Source organism: Cupressus sempervirens, chromosome 1, assembly GCF_028749045.1.
Source record: "Cupressus sempervirens isolate cs-2001-9-10 chromosome 1, ASM2874904v1, whole genome shotgun sequence".
Classification (NCBI taxonomy): Eukaryota; Viridiplantae; Streptophyta; class Pinopsida; order Cupressales; family Cupressaceae; genus Cupressus; species Cupressus sempervirens.
In genome coordinates this window covers 503,720,567-503,742,582 of record NC_143118.1, presented here as the reverse complement: position 1 = coordinate 503,742,582, position 22,016 = coordinate 503,720,567, and the positions used below count along the sequence as shown (strand labels likewise).

General features: G+C 36.2%; 1 protein-coding gene across 4 annotated transcripts in view; it reads right to left on the bottom strand.

The window, feature by feature from the left end:
• Nucleotides 1–22,016, bottom strand: part of HEXO3 (beta-hexosaminidase 3) — a 296,756-nt gene that overhangs the window by 133,544 nt on the left and 141,196 nt on the right. For all 4 annotated transcript variants that reach the window (XM_089829123.1, XM_089829126.1, XM_089829130.1 and 1 more), the window contains one exon: nt 14,608–14,708. In XM_089829123.1, coding sequence (XP_089685249.1) covers nt 14,608–14,708 — 101 coding nt within the window. The remainder of the gene's footprint in view (nt 1–14,607; nt 14,709–22,016) is intronic.

The following is a 22,016-nucleotide window of genomic DNA, read 5'->3' as shown; positions in this document are numbered from 1 at the left end:
TAATGTATCTCGAACCCATTTTTATTTTGTTTCCGTAGTTTGTGTTGCCGTCGGCTATCTTTGTACACCCTCGAAAAGTTTTCCGACAGGTATTTAAGCACGGCTTGTAGGTAGTCTGTAGGCATGCTTTTGGATTATTTTCTATGTACTGCAAATTCCTGTTGGAGTTCTCTGTTATTCACCATTTTGGAAGTGAAAGATCTTCACTATTTGACTTGTCTCAGTTTCGGTGGGAATCAACCCTCACCCTATTCCGTTGTTCCATGTAATTCTTCGCTGGGATCTGGAAAATCGAAAAACCATCTTTTTGGCAAATATTATTGAAAGGTTATGTGTTCTAATCTCCATTGTTGATTCTATCTTATGAAATTGGCTCTTTGCATTATTATATGTCTGAGTACTTCCTCTCTACCCATACGTCATCCACTTCTTTCGACATGAAGTCATCTTCGGTGTGACTAGATTGCCCATTGTACAGCCCATACCCAACTCCTTCATTTCACCACCGTACGACCATCTCCTTCATCTTCTGCCAACTATATGACCTCCCCTTCACCCATCCATCCATCCATATCACTTTATACTTCCTTTGTACGGCTTCATTCACACCCTATTCCCTCACTATATGGCTTCATCTCCATCCATAGCACGACCAAAAAATTCGGATAGCTCCACCCCCGTACGGACCAGCTTCACATCACCATACGACCACAAGGAATAGACCGTACGGCCTAGTTCATTCTCCCGTATGGAAGCCAACATCCACTATACTACACTACTGTACGACCACCTATATAACCATACAACCTACTTCAAAGCATCACTTGGCACCCTTACACATCGAATGACATTCGTACATTGGAAATTTGGCATCCATACGCCTCTTCACTCCACTATGCTAGTTTCCAGTTCATCGTGCATATTTCATTAGGTTGCCTAAATTATCTGGAGAAGGATTGTCTATGCATCGTGTACGAGTTCGGAACACTACAATCGCTTGGCTTTTTTAGAGCCTTTCCTATTTTCCTCTTCCATGGCATCTTGATAGATGTAGCTTTTAAATTTCATGCTCATATTGTGTGATCATGTTTGACCAATGTAAGGTTTGTACCTTCAAGATGATCTGATTTATGTTGTTGCATCGGCAAATTGTTTATGATTTAGCCTTTATGCAATGTCCTCTTTTTCGTGAATGGCAACTTTTAGAGGATTAGCCTATTCCATGACCCTCATAGCCTAATGTTGTTGTTTAGAGGGTCCAGTTGGTAGAGCTAGAGGCCAATTCCCACTCTAGTGATCTGGGATGTTCAAGATTCAAGCATTTGTAGATTTTAGCTCATCTTATATTCAAGCATTTGTAGATTTTAGTTGCAATCAGCCTCATGTGTACATAAAATAGGTGGAAAGTTGAATATGGTGGCATGAATAAGAGGGGAACTACACAAGAACAAAAATCCTCTTTGTATCTACTAATTGGTACTTTGGACAAGTGAAAACATGTAATGTCCCCATTTTTTCAGGCACTTGGGATTAGCCTATCATGTGACCCTCGTAGGCTAATGAGGACAGAGGGTCTCTTTTAGTGGGCATCTACTTCAGGATTCAGTATCCTATGGTTTGGCTTTCGTTTGGCGTCATTCAGACTTCATTTGCTATAGTTTTGCCATGTTTACTATTTATAGTAAGTCTGATATTGATCGAGAAGGACCCTTTCTATTTTTGAAAAGTGCATTTGGTCACATGGGGAAATAATAGGTGTGACTCCTATTTCAGACGACATATTGAAAGGATAAGTATTTTGGGAGTTATTATTATTTTGATAGCCAAATTATTAAATGGCTTATTATAAAGTTATAATTTAACTTTATAATTTCACTTAAGTTGAGGGTTGAGTCATCATGGGAAGGGGCCATTTATATAATTAATTCATGGAAGCCTAAGCCAAGGTATTAATTTAAATTATTGGAGTAAATGAATTATTAAAAAGAAAAGTATATCTTTTTATCCCACATTGGTAAGAATTGTGTTTGAGCTCTCACAAGAAAGAATAAAAAGGGACTTGAGAGCTCATTCTAAGATATCCATTGTTCATTTGATGAAAATTTATTAAGTTTCTTGGCTGTGAGAAATGGCTAGGGTTTGAGGACTAATTCCTCTCTTGGCAATTTGAATCATCACTGATTGATGATAAATTTTGCAAACTGAATTCGCAAAATACTATTATGATTTTGTGGATGCAAATTTGGTGTTGTTGTATACCAAATTTGAAGATAACTATTAAATTGTTTGCCTCTTCATTGGGGACTCAAGGCGCCACCAAGCTACAGGTTCCTTTGGAGATTTCATGCATTTTTCATATCATTTAGATGCTTATTAGAAGGTATGGCTATAGGTGAAAGTTTGTATCAGATTTAAGCATTATTCTTGCGAATGTAAGCCAGGAGTCTTGGAATCTTTTCATTGTCATCATTATAGGAAATATAGCATTACAAATTAAGTGTCATCCTTTGGGAGTTATATATTACTGTAATGATCATTTGAATATTGTATGAGGATATATGCCAATTGTATGACGAAAAGTCACTTGGCTGTAAGTGGTTAGTTTGATGTTAGAATTCATTATTATGAATAGAAAGGATATAAAAGACTTGCATAAGCATCCTAGGTGTTTGATAGAATCATTATTATGCATAGAATGGATATAAAAGACTTGCATAAGCATCCTAGGTGTTTGATAGAATCATTTAGAAGTGAACTTCAAAGCAATACTAGCAATCACAAGTGTTGTTATAAGTTATTAGAGAAAACTGAAATTTATATCAGTCATATGACCCTTGTATGCAAAGTGTTTGATGAAATTCCTTGAGCCTTTATCAGCATTTTGAGATCAGATTTGAGCAAGGTCATTACAGTGTCTCAGAATACTATTCTGATTCTGTGGGTGCAAATTTGGTGCTATTGTATACCAAATTTGAAGACAACTATTAAATTGTTTGACTCTTCATTGGGGACTCAAGGTGCCACCAAGCTACAGGTTCCTTTGGATATTTCCTACATTTTTCATATCATTTAGATGCATATTAGAAGGTATGGCTGTAGGTGAAAGTTTGTATCAGATTTAAGCATTATTCTTGCAGATGTAAGCCAAGAGTCTTGGCATCTTTTCATTGTCATCATTATAGGAAAGATAGCATTACAAATTAAGTGTCATCCTTTGGGATTTATATATTATTGTAATGATCATTTGAATATTGTATGAGGATGTATGCCAATTGTATGACGAAAAGTCACTTGGTTGTAGGTGGTTAGTTTGATGTTAGAATTTATTATTATGCATAGAAAGGATATAAAAGACTTGCATAAGCATCCTAGGTGTTTGATAGAATCATTTAGAAGTGAACCTCAAAGCAATACTAGCAATCACTAGTGTTGTTACAAGTTATTAGAGCAAATTGAAATTTATATCAGTCATATGGCCCTTGTATGCAAAGTGTTTGATGAAACTCCTTGAGCCTTTATCAACATTTTGAGATCAGATTTGAGTAGGGTCATTACAGTGGTATCAGAACTTTGATCTTGCCATCTTGTGAGAATTGATTTCATTATTTGTATGAGATTATTATCAGAGTGATCAACATTTCTATTTCCCAACCATGGATAGATATAGGAGGTCGAGTTCGGGAAGTCGACACAGTAGTAGAGGGAAGAGAACAGAGTTAGATGCTTTGGTGGAAAGTGTCGAGAAATTAAGATTGCATCAGCAACGACTTGCAGAGAGATTGTCAAATCCGGCTACAATTAACAAGGTAGCGAGATATTTTACTTCTGCTTTTAGTAGGCCGACATTGGGTTCACAGGGGAGAAGACTTGAGTTTTCTCCATCCGTTGATTGTGATGCTAATGTATCATTATCTAGTTCAGCACCTGCTATTGCCATCCGGAGTGTTGATGATAGTTTTGTTGCACCAAACTCAATGGATGTTTCTGTGCCACTAGAGGACAGTAGTGTTGAGCATCATCGAGTTGAGGCTCCCAAAGTAGTTACTGTGGGTTCTACAAAGGCAGTTGATGCTGTAGTCTGATCATTCAGATTCTTCTTTAGAGGGAATTGTCATTGGGGATGTGTATGTCAGTTTTAGTAGTGTGGCTCCAATTCAGGAGGTAGTGGCTTCCTCAGATAGGCTCAAGGCTTCTATGGAGTCTCCCAGTAGTGTACTTGGTGATCAAAGTACTACAGAGGGGACACTTGATTTCAGTTTAGGCTCCAGCATTGTTGGTGTACAAGTTGACGATGAGTCATGTGTACAACGATCTGTGCCTGCAGTTGAGATTCCTGCAGGTGATGTGAGAGTTGTTAGTATGGACACATTTGAGGACACTTTTGAGGATGCTATTAGTTGCATTGGTGACGATGCCTCCTGTATGATATTGAGTGATGACTACAAGGAGAGTTTGAGCTTTGACAGTTTTGATATTTATGATAGCAGTCGCAGTATGGGTTCGGTACAGGAGACAGTGTTATATTCCTGTGCTAAGAATGTGAGCATGGAGATTTCTAGTGACAACACTCAAGATGGGAGTGTTATAGATGTTTTGCCTGATGACACTCCATGCTACAGTATAGCTTATCCATAGGTCAACGTCGAGTTGTGTACGTGGTCAAAGTCGGTAGAGGAGATGCAGTTAGAGGATATATACACTAGCATTTTAAATTCATCCGTTGCTATGAGCATAGTTACGGGATTCAGACTCGCCTCTGACTCGGCAAGGACTCAAAAAATTGAAAAACCCATGAAATTCAAAGATTTTTAAAGATTTTAAGATTGTTTCATGTATCTTTTAGTCAATTAATATCAAATACATAGTAATTGAGATAAATAGAAGCTACTTAATACACATACACAATTTTGCATAGATCACATAAGTATAAAAGTGAATTTCTGAAGGAAAAAACTGAATAACACAATATAAAGTTATAAACTATAAAGTAATAAACATAATGTCACTCCAGTGTCAAAGACTCAAATGTCTATAATATTCATGGATTACAAATTCCATGGTATCAAAATCATAAGTTCAAAACATATATCATAATCAAAATAACAACTAGAAGACTAAGGCTCATAGTAGTCTATGTCCTCCTACGAGTGCACCTGAGATAAGTCATGGAAGACTCTAGAGCTATCCTCTCTCCCTGTGTTTGTGGCTGAGCCTGAACCTCATCCTCATCCTCATCATCATCCTCATCCTCCCTCACATAATCCTCATCATCAGACTGGGATCCATCACTCCTAGCCTCAGGGTCCTGCACTCTGTCTCCTCACGCTCTAGCCTCCTCAACTGCCATTGCCACTGCCTCAGCCTCCCAATCCACCTGATCTACCCACTCCACATCTTCATCACTAAAGATAGGATCAGCCATCTCTGTGTTCCACTTTGCATGAGGATCAACATTCTCTAATACAATCGGTGATGTATCGGTGCCAAGGATCTGTTTATGGCGAAGGCGAAGGTTGTAGTGAACAAAGACAGATCATTTAATTTTTTCACTACCAACCTGTTGCACTTCTTTGAGTGTATGTGCTCAAATAGGCTCCAATTACGTTCGCATCCTGATGCACTAGATGGCTGGCTCAAGATGCGAATCGCAATCCTCTGTAAATTTGGCACCTTTGTGCCAAACATCTCCCACCATGCATCTGAAACAAGAAAATTTTGAATCATATCAATAACTTTGAATTTATCAAATTAAAATGGTAATACCGTAATAGAATTACTATTAGAAATTAGGATGAATCAAAGATTTTTAATATTTACCAGGCATCAATTCTATCCTACTTTTCTTGCACAACTCCCGTGCAAATAAGTCCCCTTGAGCTTTCTTAAACAGCTCAATCTCACGAACTATATCTGTTCCAACTACTGAATCAAGTGACATTCTCTCTATAACATCGTAAAGGTCGTTCCACACCTCATCATCAGCCTTGAAATGTGGGCTGAATTAGTATGTTGGATTAAGGAAGTAGGCCGCTGCATGTATAGGCCTGTGAATTAGATTGTGCCAACATCTATCAATGACATCCCATATAAGCCCATACCTATCTCGATTCCTTGCAGAAAAAGAGCGAATGGCCTCCTTCACCCTGTCCATGCCCTCATAAATGTAGCCCATTGAGGGCTTCTCTCCATTAGTAGTTCGTAGGAGAACAACAAGCGGCTTTACAAACTACAATCATTATGAAAGTTGAAAAAGAAATAATCTGCTTTAAGTTTTACTTTAAAAAATAAACAATAATTTATAACATAATTTCATAAACAAAATAAAGTTGAAATTAGGACAAAAAGCAAAATTACCATCACAATATCAGCAATCGGTGTCTAAAAGGAAGCCTCATCAAAAACATAATCAGCTGCAACAATCTTCGCAGTGGTCTAGTGAATTGGTTGCAAATCTAGTGACCCTTGAACAAGACAATTCTTGTTCCCCATTGTGTTTCCTCATGAGGTTGAGGACCCATGTATGATTATATATGAATTTGCATACACTCCTTCCTCGCTCTATAACTTTTTTTATCCAAGGGATTTTAGCAAGATCCTCTAACATGAGGTCAATGCAGTGAGCAGTGCAAGGGGTCCAAAATAAGTGAAGGTGTCTCTCTATAAGAAGTTTTCCTGTAGCAACATAATTTGTTGCATTATCTGTAACTATCTACACCACATTCTCCTCACCCACATCCTTTATCAATTCATCCATTACCCCACAAAGATATTCAACATTCTTTGTTTTTTTCTGAGGCATCAATTGATTTCAAAAAAGCCATGGCACCTGAAGAAAAAGAAAAAAATTAGTTTAATGATTAATGATGAATCATAATTTATAAATTCATAATTTATAAATTCATAATTTATAAATTTAATCACTTAAGTACAAGTTCTACTTCTAAATTTTTGATGTCTAAGACTCTAAGTACAATTACGGTTTACCTAATGAGGAGACAAGAAAGTTGAGGAGTGTTCTACTCCTATCAGTCCAACCATTAGTCATGATGGTGCAACCTTTCCTCTTCCACACCTCACGCTACTCCTTGATTTCAACTTCTACATCAGCCACCCTTTGGTTCAAAATAGGGCCTCCTAGCTCTTCAGCAGTAGGGGCTTTAAACCCCAGACCACAAGCAGCAACAGCATTGATTCCAATTTGCCAATAAGGGGACCTAAAACAAATAGAATAAAATTTAAAGTTAAACAAATTAGTATATTATATATAGATTTGAAAACCAAATACAAATTAAAATAAACAAAATAAACATATTATTGTCTCTTGAAAGTTGAAAGTTGAAAGTTGAAACTTTGAAAACAAGAGAAGACATAAATTTAATTTTAAATAAGTACCTTGCTGCATCGAATGAAATGTTGTTGTAGATGAAGAAGTCTCCAAGTGCCAATTTTGCATAATCATGTTTACCCTTGTTCCAACCCATGCCCTCAAGCAATGGTTGTGCACCTGGAGCCATACGTGGAGCAAACATGGAATCAAGCGTTGATATTTGCTTACGAATGCAAGACCCAATGGTCCCACTTATAGAAACAGTGGCATCCGTAGGTGGAGTAGGAGATAATGGAGAGCGAAAACTAGAAGATCCCTATTGGGCTTCGACTAGTTGTGCCATTTCTTCATGTTGCATCTTTTTCAATTCTCTTTTCTTTATTTTTTCCTCAATAAGAGCTTGCATGTCTCACATAACATCTTGGGGTACATCTTTGCATTTTTTAGCATCACGTCTAGGTATATGTGCTAGGTGATACTTCAATCTATTTATTCCTCTCCCATTATACACTACATCGCAATGCCAACATGTAACAACTCCCTTTTTGTGCCTTGGGATGGCATGTTTCCAAGCCCTATCCTTTGCTATTGCACTTGGGTTTGCATTAGGGTTAACGGAAGGCCTAGTTCCACTTCCCTCACCCTCAGACATAATGTCAAAATTCAATGTGTTTGTTGCTAGCCTATTGCAATATGAATGTAAACAAAATTAGAAGTAAAAAATAGTAGATAGTAGTAGACTAGTAGTAGAGAGTAGAGATCAAACAAATTTAAACAAAATGAGGAGTAAAAATACTAACAAATATGAATGTAAAAATTTAAAACATAGTACAAAACAAGTTAAACAACACAAAGAAATGCAACTTGTAGCATATGTTTACTACATAGATGAATTGATTAATGCACACAAATAATGAACAAGAACAGCAACCGCAGTGCTCCTTTATTAGCATATGCCAAGAGATTACATACAGAGCATAAGATAAGAAGATTTACAATGATCCCAGACGAGGTATAAATACTACCCGCCAAACCTTCCTGAAGGGGTCCGTCGACCACATAGCAATACTAATCTATCCGTTGGCTACAAATCTTTACCGACGACATGAACCTGTCAGCTACATACTTTCTACTGACAACATCATCCCGTCGGCTACACAATTTCTACCGACGACATCGTCGCCCCCAAAAGAAAAAGTCGTCTCCGGACGACAATTACAAAATATCTGAGACAAATTAACAACCAAAATACATTAACTGACTAACTACAATAAGATAAATTTGCTTCTATCACATCACTTTCACATTCGTCCCGTCCCTGCACCAAACTAGTCTCCACCCCACGCTACATCTATAGCCTCTGTTGAAACAATACTGGTTCCTTTGCTGACCTTGATAGCCACCCGTGCCACTTTCTCTGCTTCCAACTTCTGGGTACCCTGAGGCAAGCATCGCTAAACTACCTTCAACTGGATGATCAACTCCTCCCGAGCTCTCTATGCATCCACCAAGACAGCCTCATGTCTAACACCTACTCCAAGTGCCTCTGGTACACAGACACTCCATGCCTGCAGCAGCTCCAGGTTTCATCAGCTGGTCAAACTTCCCACAACCGATAACCGCAGCGACTGGGGGTCTAGGGGGCATGGCCCCAGCGGATGCAAATTTGGTGCTGTTGTATACCAAATTTGAAGAGAACAATTAAATTTCTTGCCTCTTCATTGGGGACTCAAGGCGCCACCAAGCTACAGGTTCCTTTGGATATTTCATACATTTTTCATATCATTTAGATGCATATTAGAAGGTATGGCTGTAGGTGAAAGTTTGTATCAGATTTAAGCATTATTCTTGCGGATGTAAGCCAAGAGTCTTGGCATCTTTTCATTGTCATCATTATACGAAAGATAGAATTACAAATTAAGTGTCATCCTTTGGGATTTATATATTATTGTAATGATCATTTGAGTATTGTATGAGGATGTATGCCAGTTGTATGACGAAAAGTCACTTGGCTGTAGGTGGTTAGTTTGATGTTAGAATTCATTATTATGAATAGAAAGGATATAAAAGACTTGCATAAGCATCCTAGGTGTTTGATAGAATCATTTAGAAGTGAACTTCAAAGCAATACTGGCAATCACAAGTGTTGTTATAAGTTATTAGAGAAAACTGAAATTTATATCAGTCATATGACCCTTGAATGCAAAGTGTTTGATGAAATTCCTTGAGCCTTTATCAACATTTTGAGATTAGATTTGAGCAGGGTCATTACAAATCAAGATTTCTAGATCCAAAAGTAAACTACATTCAGAAATTATGCCTGTAGTACAAATCTGTTCATATTCAATGCACTTCATGTCCTACCCAAGCGCTATGACCCTATAGCAATAAGAGTGATAACCCAGTTGTAGATGCCTCTAATAACGTAATGAATGTGGAAAATTTGGGCTTAATGCAGAAGGAAATTGTGTTAAAAGTAGTCATGAAAATGTGGTGAAATTTCGAACTGATAATGCAATAGCATAGGTGGCAACAAGGAGACTTCTTTAGAGAGGCATTAATCATGGTTTTTAAACCTGTTACACTCCCCATTTGATTGACTTTATTTTGGAGGACATAGGAAAAATTGACTAGGTGAGACCAATTCTAGAAGAGGTTGGGAATGTCACAAAATGCATTTATTATCAGATTTGGGTTCTTCACATGAGGACATGTGCTAGAGTATCTATTGTTAAATTTATTTAAACTATCTTTAATACAAGAAAAATGAGGACTTGCGGGGTTTGGAGATGGCTTGTTTCTTGCCTGCTGCAAATAGGATATGGAGGTCTGCCAAACAAAGGCATTGAGTGTGGTGTTAATATATAGTTTAGAAACATGTAAACTATAAAGTGCAATTGCACTCCATAGAGGTTGCATTCTTTGCTTTTGACAAAAGTCCAATTAATAAGGTTTTGCGGGGCATGAAGACTTGAGTGCAGATTGCAATTTGCAACATGCAAACTGCAAAATGCAAGTTGACAAAAACACCCTATGCCATAGAGACAACTTGGAGATAAAAGCTGCAAACAAGAAGAAAGATGAAAATTGAACACATGGTAAATTGCAAGGTTATGTCAATGCCAGGTACACAATAGAAAGCACAAGTATTCACTAGGTCCTACCAAATAGGAATCCTAGATTGGTAAGCAATGAGGGGTTAAATAGTGAACAAGGGCAATAATAAAGGTGTAAAATTTTCAAATTTGGGAGACATGCTAATAAGAGTAATGCTAGCATGCAAGGGGAAATGCAAGAATGTCCATATTTCTAATGATGACTATGATTTGTAGTCTGATATGTTTATCCTTATTCAGTGTGATTCATGTTGTGTGGTTCTGTCCAAAAATAGTTTCTCCAGGTCATTACTCATATTGATTCTTTTGTAGTTTAGAACTCACATATTATTTGTGATCTTGAGGCAGCAATATAGTCTCAAACGATTGCACCTATTTCCTTCTAGCATGATTCAAGCCCTTATTTTCTAAGGAGACAAGGGCAAGAAACCAATAGCTACAGGATGCTTGGGAGATCGCTTATGGGGTGGATGTTGGCATCAACTCATTCTCTTTGTGAAGTGGGAACCTACTTGAAAGGCTATATCGTGCTCTTCTATAGTTGAATAATAGCCAAATTTTATTAGGTCATCATCAATATCTCTTATTACAGTTTTGTTTCTCCTACACCCACTCTCTAAGAATCTTGGGTCCAAGATATACTCCATTAACCCATAAAATAATGATTTATCTTTCAAGAGACAGAGCCACTATTACATTTTATCGAAAGAATACATTTGAAAATTTTCCTTTATCAAGTAGCATCTATTTAATTTCTTTGTAGGAAACTTGGCAAAAGAAATGGATTGCTCCAAGTGTTATTGTGGAATTGTTTTGGATTTCTTAACTATTTTTTAGTGCTATTCATTTCTGACCTTTTTTTTGAGTTTGGGCTCATGAGTACTAGTTTCGGTGTAGATTTGCGAATAAGCGGAGGTAGAACAATAAGGTGGCATAGACTATCCATTATTTGGAGTTATTAAGAATTGGCATTAGCATTAAAAAAAAAATTCTCTTCAATATGTCTAAGGGCTATAACACAAATTATGCATGGAAATTCATGTAATGTCCCCTTCTCTATGCTAGACCTATTGGCGCCTAGTTGGTCTATCTTTCCATCTGGATAGGCTAATGGCATATGTTTTAGGATGTCAGCCACTCATAGGAGTCTTTTGGTTTCAGTAGAGGAAACATTTAAGTAAGAAATTCTAAGGTTGAAGTCACATTGCTTTATTAAGTTAATTTATAAAGTACTTTATTATTTAAAGTCACTTTATGACTTAAGTAACTAAAAGAAAAAATAGTCTTTTATCCCACATTGCTTAGTTTTACACATCTCCCCTCACTTCAAAGTTATAAAAGAGAGTAGCTGCATAGGGATTGTCACCATGAGATATTTTGTTATTCAAAATCCTAAAAGGTTGCTTAAATGTGACTGGATATTTCCTAAGGACAAAACACCTTACAGAAAATAGTGAGACTAAACACGAACCCAGTAACTCACCTTAAGCTTTCAGATTGGAGTTAACAATAGCAAATGCAAATCAATAAAGAAAATTTTCTGAGATTGATGGCAGTTATTAAGGTACGAATAGTTGAAGTTAATAATTCCTGAAGCCGAGCATTGGTATATGGGCAAGTTCAAAAGTTGGGCAGGCAGATTAGACGTCCACCATCCATCAACATAGCAGAGGTATCTTCCTTAAAATCTATGTGATAGCATGTAAGTAGAGTCTATTCCTAGAGGTGGTCTGCTTGTAGGGACGTAAGCATATAGTCAGTTGAGAGGGATTCCTTGAGTCGGGCCTTTGGTAGAGGGCAGTTCGCAAGTAGTTGGGGTGTAGATGGCAGCAAGAGTAATAACCTGGCATCCTCCATGTAATAGAAGTGACATCTGCATTGAAGCCCAACGTAAGAGTAGACTGAGCAACCATGACTCTCTCAAACAGCGGACATCACAGTCAGCTCTAGTGGGTATCGACTGACACCACCATGACCACCATACTCAATCTGCATCACAAGTTACTCCTACAGCAGTGGCAATGAATATTTGGATCATAAGGGTGTCGTGTTGGACAAAGCCATTAGACAGTTTGGGTGTGGCAATGGCAGAGAATGGGTTTGTATAAACTCCATTGGCTTTGCATTTCATTGTTTGCTATGTGTGTATTACTTAATCTTCCAAATTAAATCAGAGATTTTGTCCATTACTTGCGGCATAGCAGACTTATAATTTTCTATCCCTATTGCAACCAATGTTACTCTTTCTTGCACATTAATATTTCCATGTCAAACTTAAATCAATTGCTTGGGTATTTATTTCCAATTAAGTTCCAATATAAGATTGCTATAGTAGCATCAACACCTTCAGTTCCAGGTTGTTCATCAACTATTTGATGAAATTTCACTAGCCAGAATTCATCTTCTTTGATCAAACTAAGCAAGGAACATCTCAATTTATCAAATAGTCTCAAAGATGGAGGGTCGTCATGCAACACATAAAGTACTATATGCATCAACTTCATGTGTCAAGCACTAAAAAACAAATATAGCCTGCTTGAAATCAATACAATGCATCCAAAATGCATATCTTGTAACGAAATTCTCCACTTTAAGATGCTTCTCAAAGTGTCGAGGACCAATTCCCTAAAATGGCCTTATCCCATTACTGGAAAATGTCAGAGCAAAACTGACAAAACAAATTCCAGAAATTCAAATGACTTGCTAGTATTGGAGCATCCAAGTTAAGAAAAACAGAAAAAATCACATTAAATTCCTTGAGGGAATAAATCCTGCAAATTGGTGAATTGAACAATGAAGACTGCAGATAATACATTTGAGAAGCAGCAGAAGAGTATTGATGAGAGAATAATTATTTAGTATTATTTGATAAACTTCAGTTCAAGGATAATGTTATTAATTAATTTAATAAAATGTTTTCGAGTGACTTGAGTGAAGTATTAAAAATGGAAATAATAAGGTCAATTTATTTTTGGACTCAAAATAATTTCTTCTATGCACAAATTAATAATGTTTTTGACAATGTTCCACAGGTTGGGTAGAACACTTGGAGCTCATTTTCACTATGCTTGATTTTATTTCTTTTAATTAGACTTTTGATAGCTTCTCGAGGAGCCAAATCCTAGGACAAAAACCCTAAGGGATGCTGGTTTTTGTAGTGAAACTCTCTGCCTTAGCCAGTTGTTGGTAAGGTCATCCATATTTCTCACAAGGGATATAATAAGAATGCAATGGAAATTTGTGAAGTTTTGGGGGAAGACGTATTTCACAAAGGATAGACTATGAAGCATGATTGCATACTGTTCTTAATAGCAAGATTTAATCTTCAGTGCAGTGTTTAAGAATTTGCAAATTTGAATGTATTTGAATTTTGAATACATGCATGTTTCTGGCATTGCTACAACCTGCAAGTGAACTTGAACACAAATTTGCAAACTATTCAATAAGAGGTTTAAAATTTGAAGGGGAAGTTTACAAGTGGTGAAGCTCTTTAAATATTGGCACAAATTGATATTTCTATAGATGAGTACGCAGTGTTGAGCATCTGTTACAAATCTAATCTTCTGTTTTTTAATTTAAAACTATAGTTTCAGTTTTCAAGCCTTATTTTACTTCAACAGGCATATTAATTCCATTTTGGTCTGCCTCTCTGTCACCATGGCTCTCAATCATTTTTACATATCCTCTACCTTCTCTGGTTTGAATATGCCTCCCTTAGTTAAAAGATAAATCCATAAAATATTGGTCATCAGCATAATACAAAAATTTGTTTGGTAAACAGGGTACAGTTCCAATGTTCTGTTTTAGAGTAGGCATTTTCTGCTGACAATAAAAAGGTGCAATAGCAAGCAGCTATGGTTTGGATTCTACTTGTAAATATTGGACAAGACTTGCAGATAAAATATTAACCTTTATTATCAGTATGTTTGGAGAATGAAAATTAAAACCAACTGATGTTTGCAAGACTAATAATAGATATTAAGACCAACAAATTTGAGTACAAGAATGTGCCTCCAGAAGCAATTATAATTAGATGTGTTAACTGAACAAAAAGAAAATCCTATGAGTGCTTTATTACATCTTTAGAAAGAGGAAAAATACTACAAAAATGCAACAATAGACAAATAGTCTAAGGCAATCGACACTGCAAGAAAGAAGCATTACCTGATAAAATACTGTCAATAACCTTGAATGTAAATTCATTACTCACATCAAGCGGTTCTTGACAATGAGAAGAAGGCCATAATTGTGGATATCCAATACCCCTAAAACAAAGAAAAATATCCGTAAGATTGATTAAGTTTTCATATTAATTTCTTCAACATGTTCAGTTTTAACCATGAATTACATATATCAAAGTGACATAGTGAAAAGCATCAACACGTGCATAGCACAGCATCAGTTCACAGACATTATCCTTCAGTCCTGGACTTTTTCTCACTGCCTGGCCAGATGGTTGTTTAGTTTGTTGTAGCTTTCTCTTGTTGTTTCATTTGCTTTCCTTGGGTACTATTTGGTGTTTCTGTGTGGGCTGACCTCGGCTTTGTTTTGGCACTCCCTTGGACCATCTTGTTGGTTTTTTGTTCGACATTAATAAATTTATCTTATCCTATCTTATCTACGCATAAAATAGTAACAGATTGACAGTAGAGAAGTTTGTATGCTCGTCGTGTTTCTAAAAATAGATAACCACGCAAGATACCAATAAACTATTTGAGGCCACAACATTAAATTCTAACTAGAAATGCTGATTATAAAAGAAAATAAATGGCTTGTAAGGAATTTTAAATATGGCTAATAAAAAATTATCTCTGAATTTAAACTATAAAAGTTCTAGTAAGAATTATATCTGATGGAACTAGGAAATGGAAACTATGAAAAGTCATGCAAAGGTAGAAACCAAGCACAATGGTAATTTGGTCTAGAGAATTCAAAAGGGCTCCCTTGACCTTCTAAAATCTACAAAAGGATCGACTATAAATGGTAAATCATCTTTCTCGAGGGTTTTCTATCCAAACTTGAGTAAAGTGGATAAAAAATTTAGACAAATTTTGATTATTGATGGAATTTAAATTTGGATGTTCTAATGTGTCATATCCCCTTTTCGAAGTTTGTTGTCCTCAATTTTGGCTTCACCAAATTGGGGCAACCCTACGCAATATTCTTATGGATTTGTAGTTGCATCCTCTTTGTTTTAATATGTTGATAAGCTGTCATGGAACATTTTTTTAATCCTTGAATTGTACTCTATGTGATCCTATCTCTGCATTCTTTTTGAAGGTTTTCATCGAGTTAAATCCCAAATTGTTTGCTAGTAAGAGTTTTTCTTCTTTGACTGCAAACACTCAATTTTTGACAAACTTTCGCAGCTTTTCTTTTCTTTTTTTTGTGTTATAAATAGTTTTTAGTTTTTTTTTTCCTTAGTTGAATAGCCCTTGGAATTTTGCTCATTTCGAGCTAACTTAGGTTGAAATGGAAGTTGTCTAGCTCAAGTTATAAGAGAAAAAGTGGGATTTTTCAGGCCAACTGCATATCTCAATTAAGAAAACCTCATAAAGTGGGTTTTTTGTTGGCAATTATCCAATACAAAATTATATTTAATAATTAAAGTGGATTTTGTGGTCCATTTTAAAATTTCAACTCATTCTGAGTTGATTTGACCATAGTTTTTTATTTTTTATGAAAATAGCTCATTTCTAAACTATTTTCCATGTTACTTTATTAAAAACTATAGTTAAATATTAAATATAAATACATGAGACAACTTAAGTGCATAAAGTGGGATTTTTATTACACATTGCATACATGAATATGCAAATCACTATGTGAAAACCCACTTCCAATAAAATATAAGTCCCAACATTGATTTAAATGGACTTTTTTAATGCAATTACACATTTTAATATGTTAAGTGGGTTTTCAATATGCATTTGCATATTTAAAGCTTATTAAATCAATGTAAGTGGCAAAATCTAATCCATTTACATATGTTTTTGCATGTATAAGTTTATATATATATATATGCATTTAAATGAGGTTTTTCTAATCCATTGCATATACATCTTTTAAAATTACCACATAATGGACTTTTTTAAACAAATAGCATGTTTTTATAACATGTAAATGCACGTCTAAAATGATTTTTCACTTAACTTAGACATAAGTGGTGATATTGGACCCAATTGCATATGTATGTGATAAAAGAAAACCCATTTCCACAAAGCTTGATTAAAAGTGGCAATTTTGGGTCTCAATACATGTGTTTTTACATATGTTTTTTAGCCTTAAAAGTGAGCCAAGAAAATGTGGCCAATTTTAACCCATTTGTATATCATCCCAACATGTAAATGGCTCTTAAAAACATGTTTTTAATGACTTAAATCCTCACTCAAACCAAAGTGGCAATTTTGGGCTCAATTACATGTATTTCCAACATGTAAATGCAACCAAAAAGTGTGTTTTACTTCATATTATGAGGTGTTTATATCGAACACCTCAAAGTGATGATTTTTAGCGCAAAAACACATGTTTTTAGCTCTCTCATTTTTTTGGGTGTTTTCCTCCAAAAATGAATTTTGCAGCCTTCAAATACTAATATCTTGAGCATTTCTTAGTCATTTTTTATGATCCATGGGTCGTTTTTGCCTAAACTCACCCAAAGAACACATTGGGCTACTCAAAAAGGGAGTTTGTAGAGTGTTTTCTTCATTTCTCAACCCATCTATGGCACATTTTTGCTCAAAATTGCCTTGGATTTGAGGAATTTGCACCATTAAAACAGCAAGTGTTTGGATCAAGGTAAGTTTGAAAGCATTTCCTATATTTTCTAGCTTGCATTCAAGTCTCCTAAATCACGTGATATGCTTTGGACGCCATTTTCCAAATTCTTTGCATGTTGCACATTGCTTGGTCAAAACGGTTGCTAAAATGATGCAATTTTTTGCTCTAACTTCCTACAATTGGCAAGCTATGAATTTTTTACTAATCTCTTGCAAGAATCAAGTCAAGATTCAAAGTCTATTTAACACTTCATCTTTCAATCTTTATAAATCCAAGAAATCTCTTTGATTGCATTTTCAGATTTTTCACAAGTGTTTAAAATGACTTCTTTTGTTGCCTCTTGATAAAAGGGTATGATTCCTTGTTATTTTTCCTTAAGGTATTTTGGTCTTGTTATTTTCTTATTGCATGTCTATCAATTTACATTTTCAAATTTGTATGTTTTTGTATATATGTTGTCTCTTTTTTGTCTTACGTCTTCTTCAAGTTGCATATGCAAGGTCCCATTTACTTGGATATGTAGTCGAGGATAAATTCTCGTTCTAATATGGAAGCAAGTCCCTCTTTCTCCTCATGAGAATGCAAGTGTAAGTCCCACCAATATGCATTCCATGAACCTACATATGGCTACCTATGGTTGAAAAAGAATTTCCAGTGTTACCCCAGCGCGGGGGTGCGGCGGTGTGGGGGGGCGTCGGGACGAGTTTCGGGTGCGGAAAAAAAATAGCCTCAATTTGGGGACGGCAGGGGTGCGGCGGCGGGGGAGCGAAGGGGGGGTTCGGGGGAGGGGGGGAGGAGAGGGAGTGGGGGGGAGGGGGTTGCATAGTATATATATAATATTATTAATATATATGATTGAAAATGCTAATTATGAAATGATACTTCAATATATTATATAACAATGTAACATTAACATATCAAATATAGTTGACTACAATGAATAGAGAAACTTAAAATGTGATTCACAAACCATAAGTTCAAACTTGAAACTTGAAATTTCATAACCATTACTATTACTAATGACCATTTGACAAATTAACTTAGTTCAAGATGCAAGATTCAAAATTCATTGTTCAAATATGATTTTATGAATATCATATATCATAAAGATGCTCATTATGACAATGAGCTGAATAGCATGAAACAGTGAAATAATAATAATGTATCATAGCCATATCAAAGCGAGTATAATCAACAAAATGACAAAATGCCAATAATGAGAATGGATGATTCTCAAGTGCTCTCTAATCATCCCCTATGCCAAAGTCCTCCTGGGTAAGATCCTGATCCTCTAAAGGAACACCAACTAGCCCTACATTGGCTTCTGCATCAGCATCCTCATCAATCTGAGCTGGATCCTCTGGCTCCACATCCCATCGTGCTGCAGGGCTCTCCTTGTACTCGCGTGTCTTGCGATCTTTGAGCCGCAAGTGACCATGTACAGAAAACAGCTTCTCCGCTCTCTTAGAGGTAAGTCTATTCCTCTTAACAGAGTGAATGAAGCTATAGGTGGACCAATTCCTCTCTGCAGCTGAGGAGCTAGACACCTAAGATAACAAAGTTGAAAGTTACAAACAAATGTTCATACAATTTCTAACAAATGATAAATGGTAAATCGATGATTAATAATTATTGAATCAATGAATTATAAATTAAAATCAGCAAGGTAAAACTCTTTAAGTTAAGATTGTAAAGGGCTGGAATTAGTTATTAGTATTACAAACCTGAGAAAGCAGTCGAATGGCTAGTGAGGTGATCTTTAACTTTTGTGACCCATGACATTTCCACCACAAAATGGAATTCTTTTGTGCCATGGTTTTGAGATCCACCTTTGCAATATCCGAATATCCTACAAGTTACAAGTTTTAAAGTTTACAACATAATATTAAAATTATAAATAACTTAAATAAAGTTATAACTTATAAGTAACAATTAATTATTAAAAGAACTTATAATTATAAAGAGTTTAGAGCACTGAATCAAGATTTAAGGATTACCTGAAAGACTAGCGAATTCGGACCACTCGGTACGGATCTCACTAGCAGTCTCAGTATCATACATTTTGGCAATGCATCGAAAGAACCCATTCTTCACCTCATCATCCTGAAGTGATGTGACTCTACCAGGCCTAGGTATGTACCACTTCGGGTTCAATGCATAGGCAGCCATGTGCAAAGGAGTGTTCAACTTCTCCCACCTGCGGTGAATGATGGGCTCAATGTGCTCCGTATAGAATGCTAGAGTGGGGTCTCTCTTACGCACAACAACCCTCATCTGCCCAAGCATGGAATCAATGCACTCATAAACCTCTCCAAGGCTAGGTGAATCTGCATCTCCATATCTAATCACCTGAAACACTGGAGTAATGATGGAGACTATGTATTTTGCATCACTCCAAAACTGATCACTCTTCACTGTTTCCTTTACCCTCTTCCCCTACTCTGTTCTGGACTCAGGCCATCGATTCCATTCTTGTGTCATAACCATGAGTTGCAATGGCTCTTGCAACTCAATCATTCTCTCCAAGAGAATATAATATGATGCATACTTGGTCTCAACTGGTTTCAGGAATTGCTTCTTTGCGAAGCTCCTGAAAAGTGCATGTGATGTATGGTGATTGCAGATAAACATCTGCACCTCTCTCCCATCATTAACCACCTTTCTAATCCACTCTATTTTCCCCATGTCTTTGAGTGCATTGTTCATGGCATGCACACAACATGGAGTCCACCAAATATACCTATAAGCTGCCTCAACAAGCCTCCCTACAGCTTTGCACACATGTGCTGCATCTGTCACAACTTGGACCACATTTTGTGGTCCAACCTCCTCAATGGCTTCCCTAAGCACATGAAACTGAAAATCAGCATCTTTACGATGCCCTGAACAATCAAATGCCTTCAAAAAATATGGGCCCTCTGTGCATGTAACCATAATGTTGATGAGTGGACGATGACTAATGTCCGTCCACCCATCCATGATAATGCTGCAACCTGAGTCCATCCAACATGCTTTCATTTGCTCCATCAAGATCCCAAACTTGTCATAGGCTCTATCCAACACTGTAGTCCTCAGCTTGTGGTCACCTGGTGGCACATATGATGGTTCTCCCTCATTCACTGCCATGGTAATCATCCTCACAAAATAGGGAGATCGAGCCACGTGTAGAGATGCCATTGGCAAAGAAGAAATCACCAACAGCATCATCTAACTGGTCCCTTGCATGCATGTTAAATAAATGAGCAATGGGGTTACTATCAGTACCACTTGAAGTTGCTTTCTGTTTCCCCCTATTGTTGTCCCCAGCTGAACTGTGTGTAGGTGAGGAGAATGATGGTGTAGGTGACATAGTCCCTGCTCTCTGATGCAAGATACGAATAGATGTATCTAGCTGCCCCTGTAACTGCTGTATATGTTGTACCTGTTGCCTAACAGACAAAGATCTAGGCACTGGAACAACACTATCATCAGGAATGCCCCATAGTTTATTTACTTCAATTCTGTATCTGACATTCTCAGGATTTGATAAGAACATGCATGGGTTCACACCATAGCCACTCCAAAAAAGAAGGTGTGAATTAACTCTTGTAATGCTGCCAAACCATTCTGCTCCACATATATTGCACTTCCATTTGCGTGTGCCACCCCCTGAAGGTGTAGGGCGTGTAATTTTTGTAGCAAATTGTTTAAGAGGGGACTTTGGGTCATAAGGACTCCTAGCATACTTCATCAAAATCTCTGAAGGGCAATCAGTAGAAGGCACCCCTGGTGCAACATAAGGAGGCTCTTCCGCAGGCTCAGATTGACCACCTACATCAACCCCATGATCACTTCCTTCAGGCTCAAGTTCAGGCTCATAATCAGATGCACTTGGCTCATTAATTTCCATGTCTTCTGCACTTTGGCTGGATCTAGAAGCCATTTATAAAACTGCATTTCACAAAATGAAAGTAAAATTATAAAAATGATCATGATACATTTCAGCCCAAGTAAAAATAATTTAAAACTTAAAACTTTACTATTTAATTTTAGCATTTACTATTTAAAAATTTTAAGTATTAAAAAATGAAATTAAATAGTAAAATACTAAAAGAAAATATTAAATAAAAATATGACAATATGACATATGCTGAAACGTTTTACTAAGTAAGTTACTCTCAAGTTTCAAGTTTTATTTTTGATTCTTGAATCTTGTTGATAGTTGAATCTTCTTAGTTCTATGATTTTTTATTTTATTATTTATATTAATTTTTAGTTTTTAAATTTTTTCATTGTTCTTAAAATAAATATATGGCAATATGGCATATGTTGAAATGTATTTTACTAAATACGTTTCAGCATATGCCATATTGCCATATTTTTATTTTAAGAACAATGAAAAAAACTAAAAATTAATATAAATAATAAAATAAAAAATCATAGAACTAAGAAGATTCAACTATCAACAAGATTCAAGAATGAAACTTGAAACTTGAAAGTAACTTAGTAAAACTAAATACTAAATACTAAATTTAAAAATTATAAATTGATTTTTAAAACCAAAAAAAAAAGTAAAATAAAAAAAACCCTACCTTGAAGGCTCGAACTTGAGGAGACACTTGCCAAATCAAACTTTCTTGCTCCTCTTGATTTTGCAATCCCTTGCAAAACCACCCACTAATCTCTCACAAACTCCTCCAAAGACTCTTTCTCACTTAGCTCCTTGCTGCTCCAAAATGGTGAAATGAAATGATGAAATGAATAAGAGATCTATTGGTCTTATTAAGCCTTCAAATAGACTACATGGGATCCAC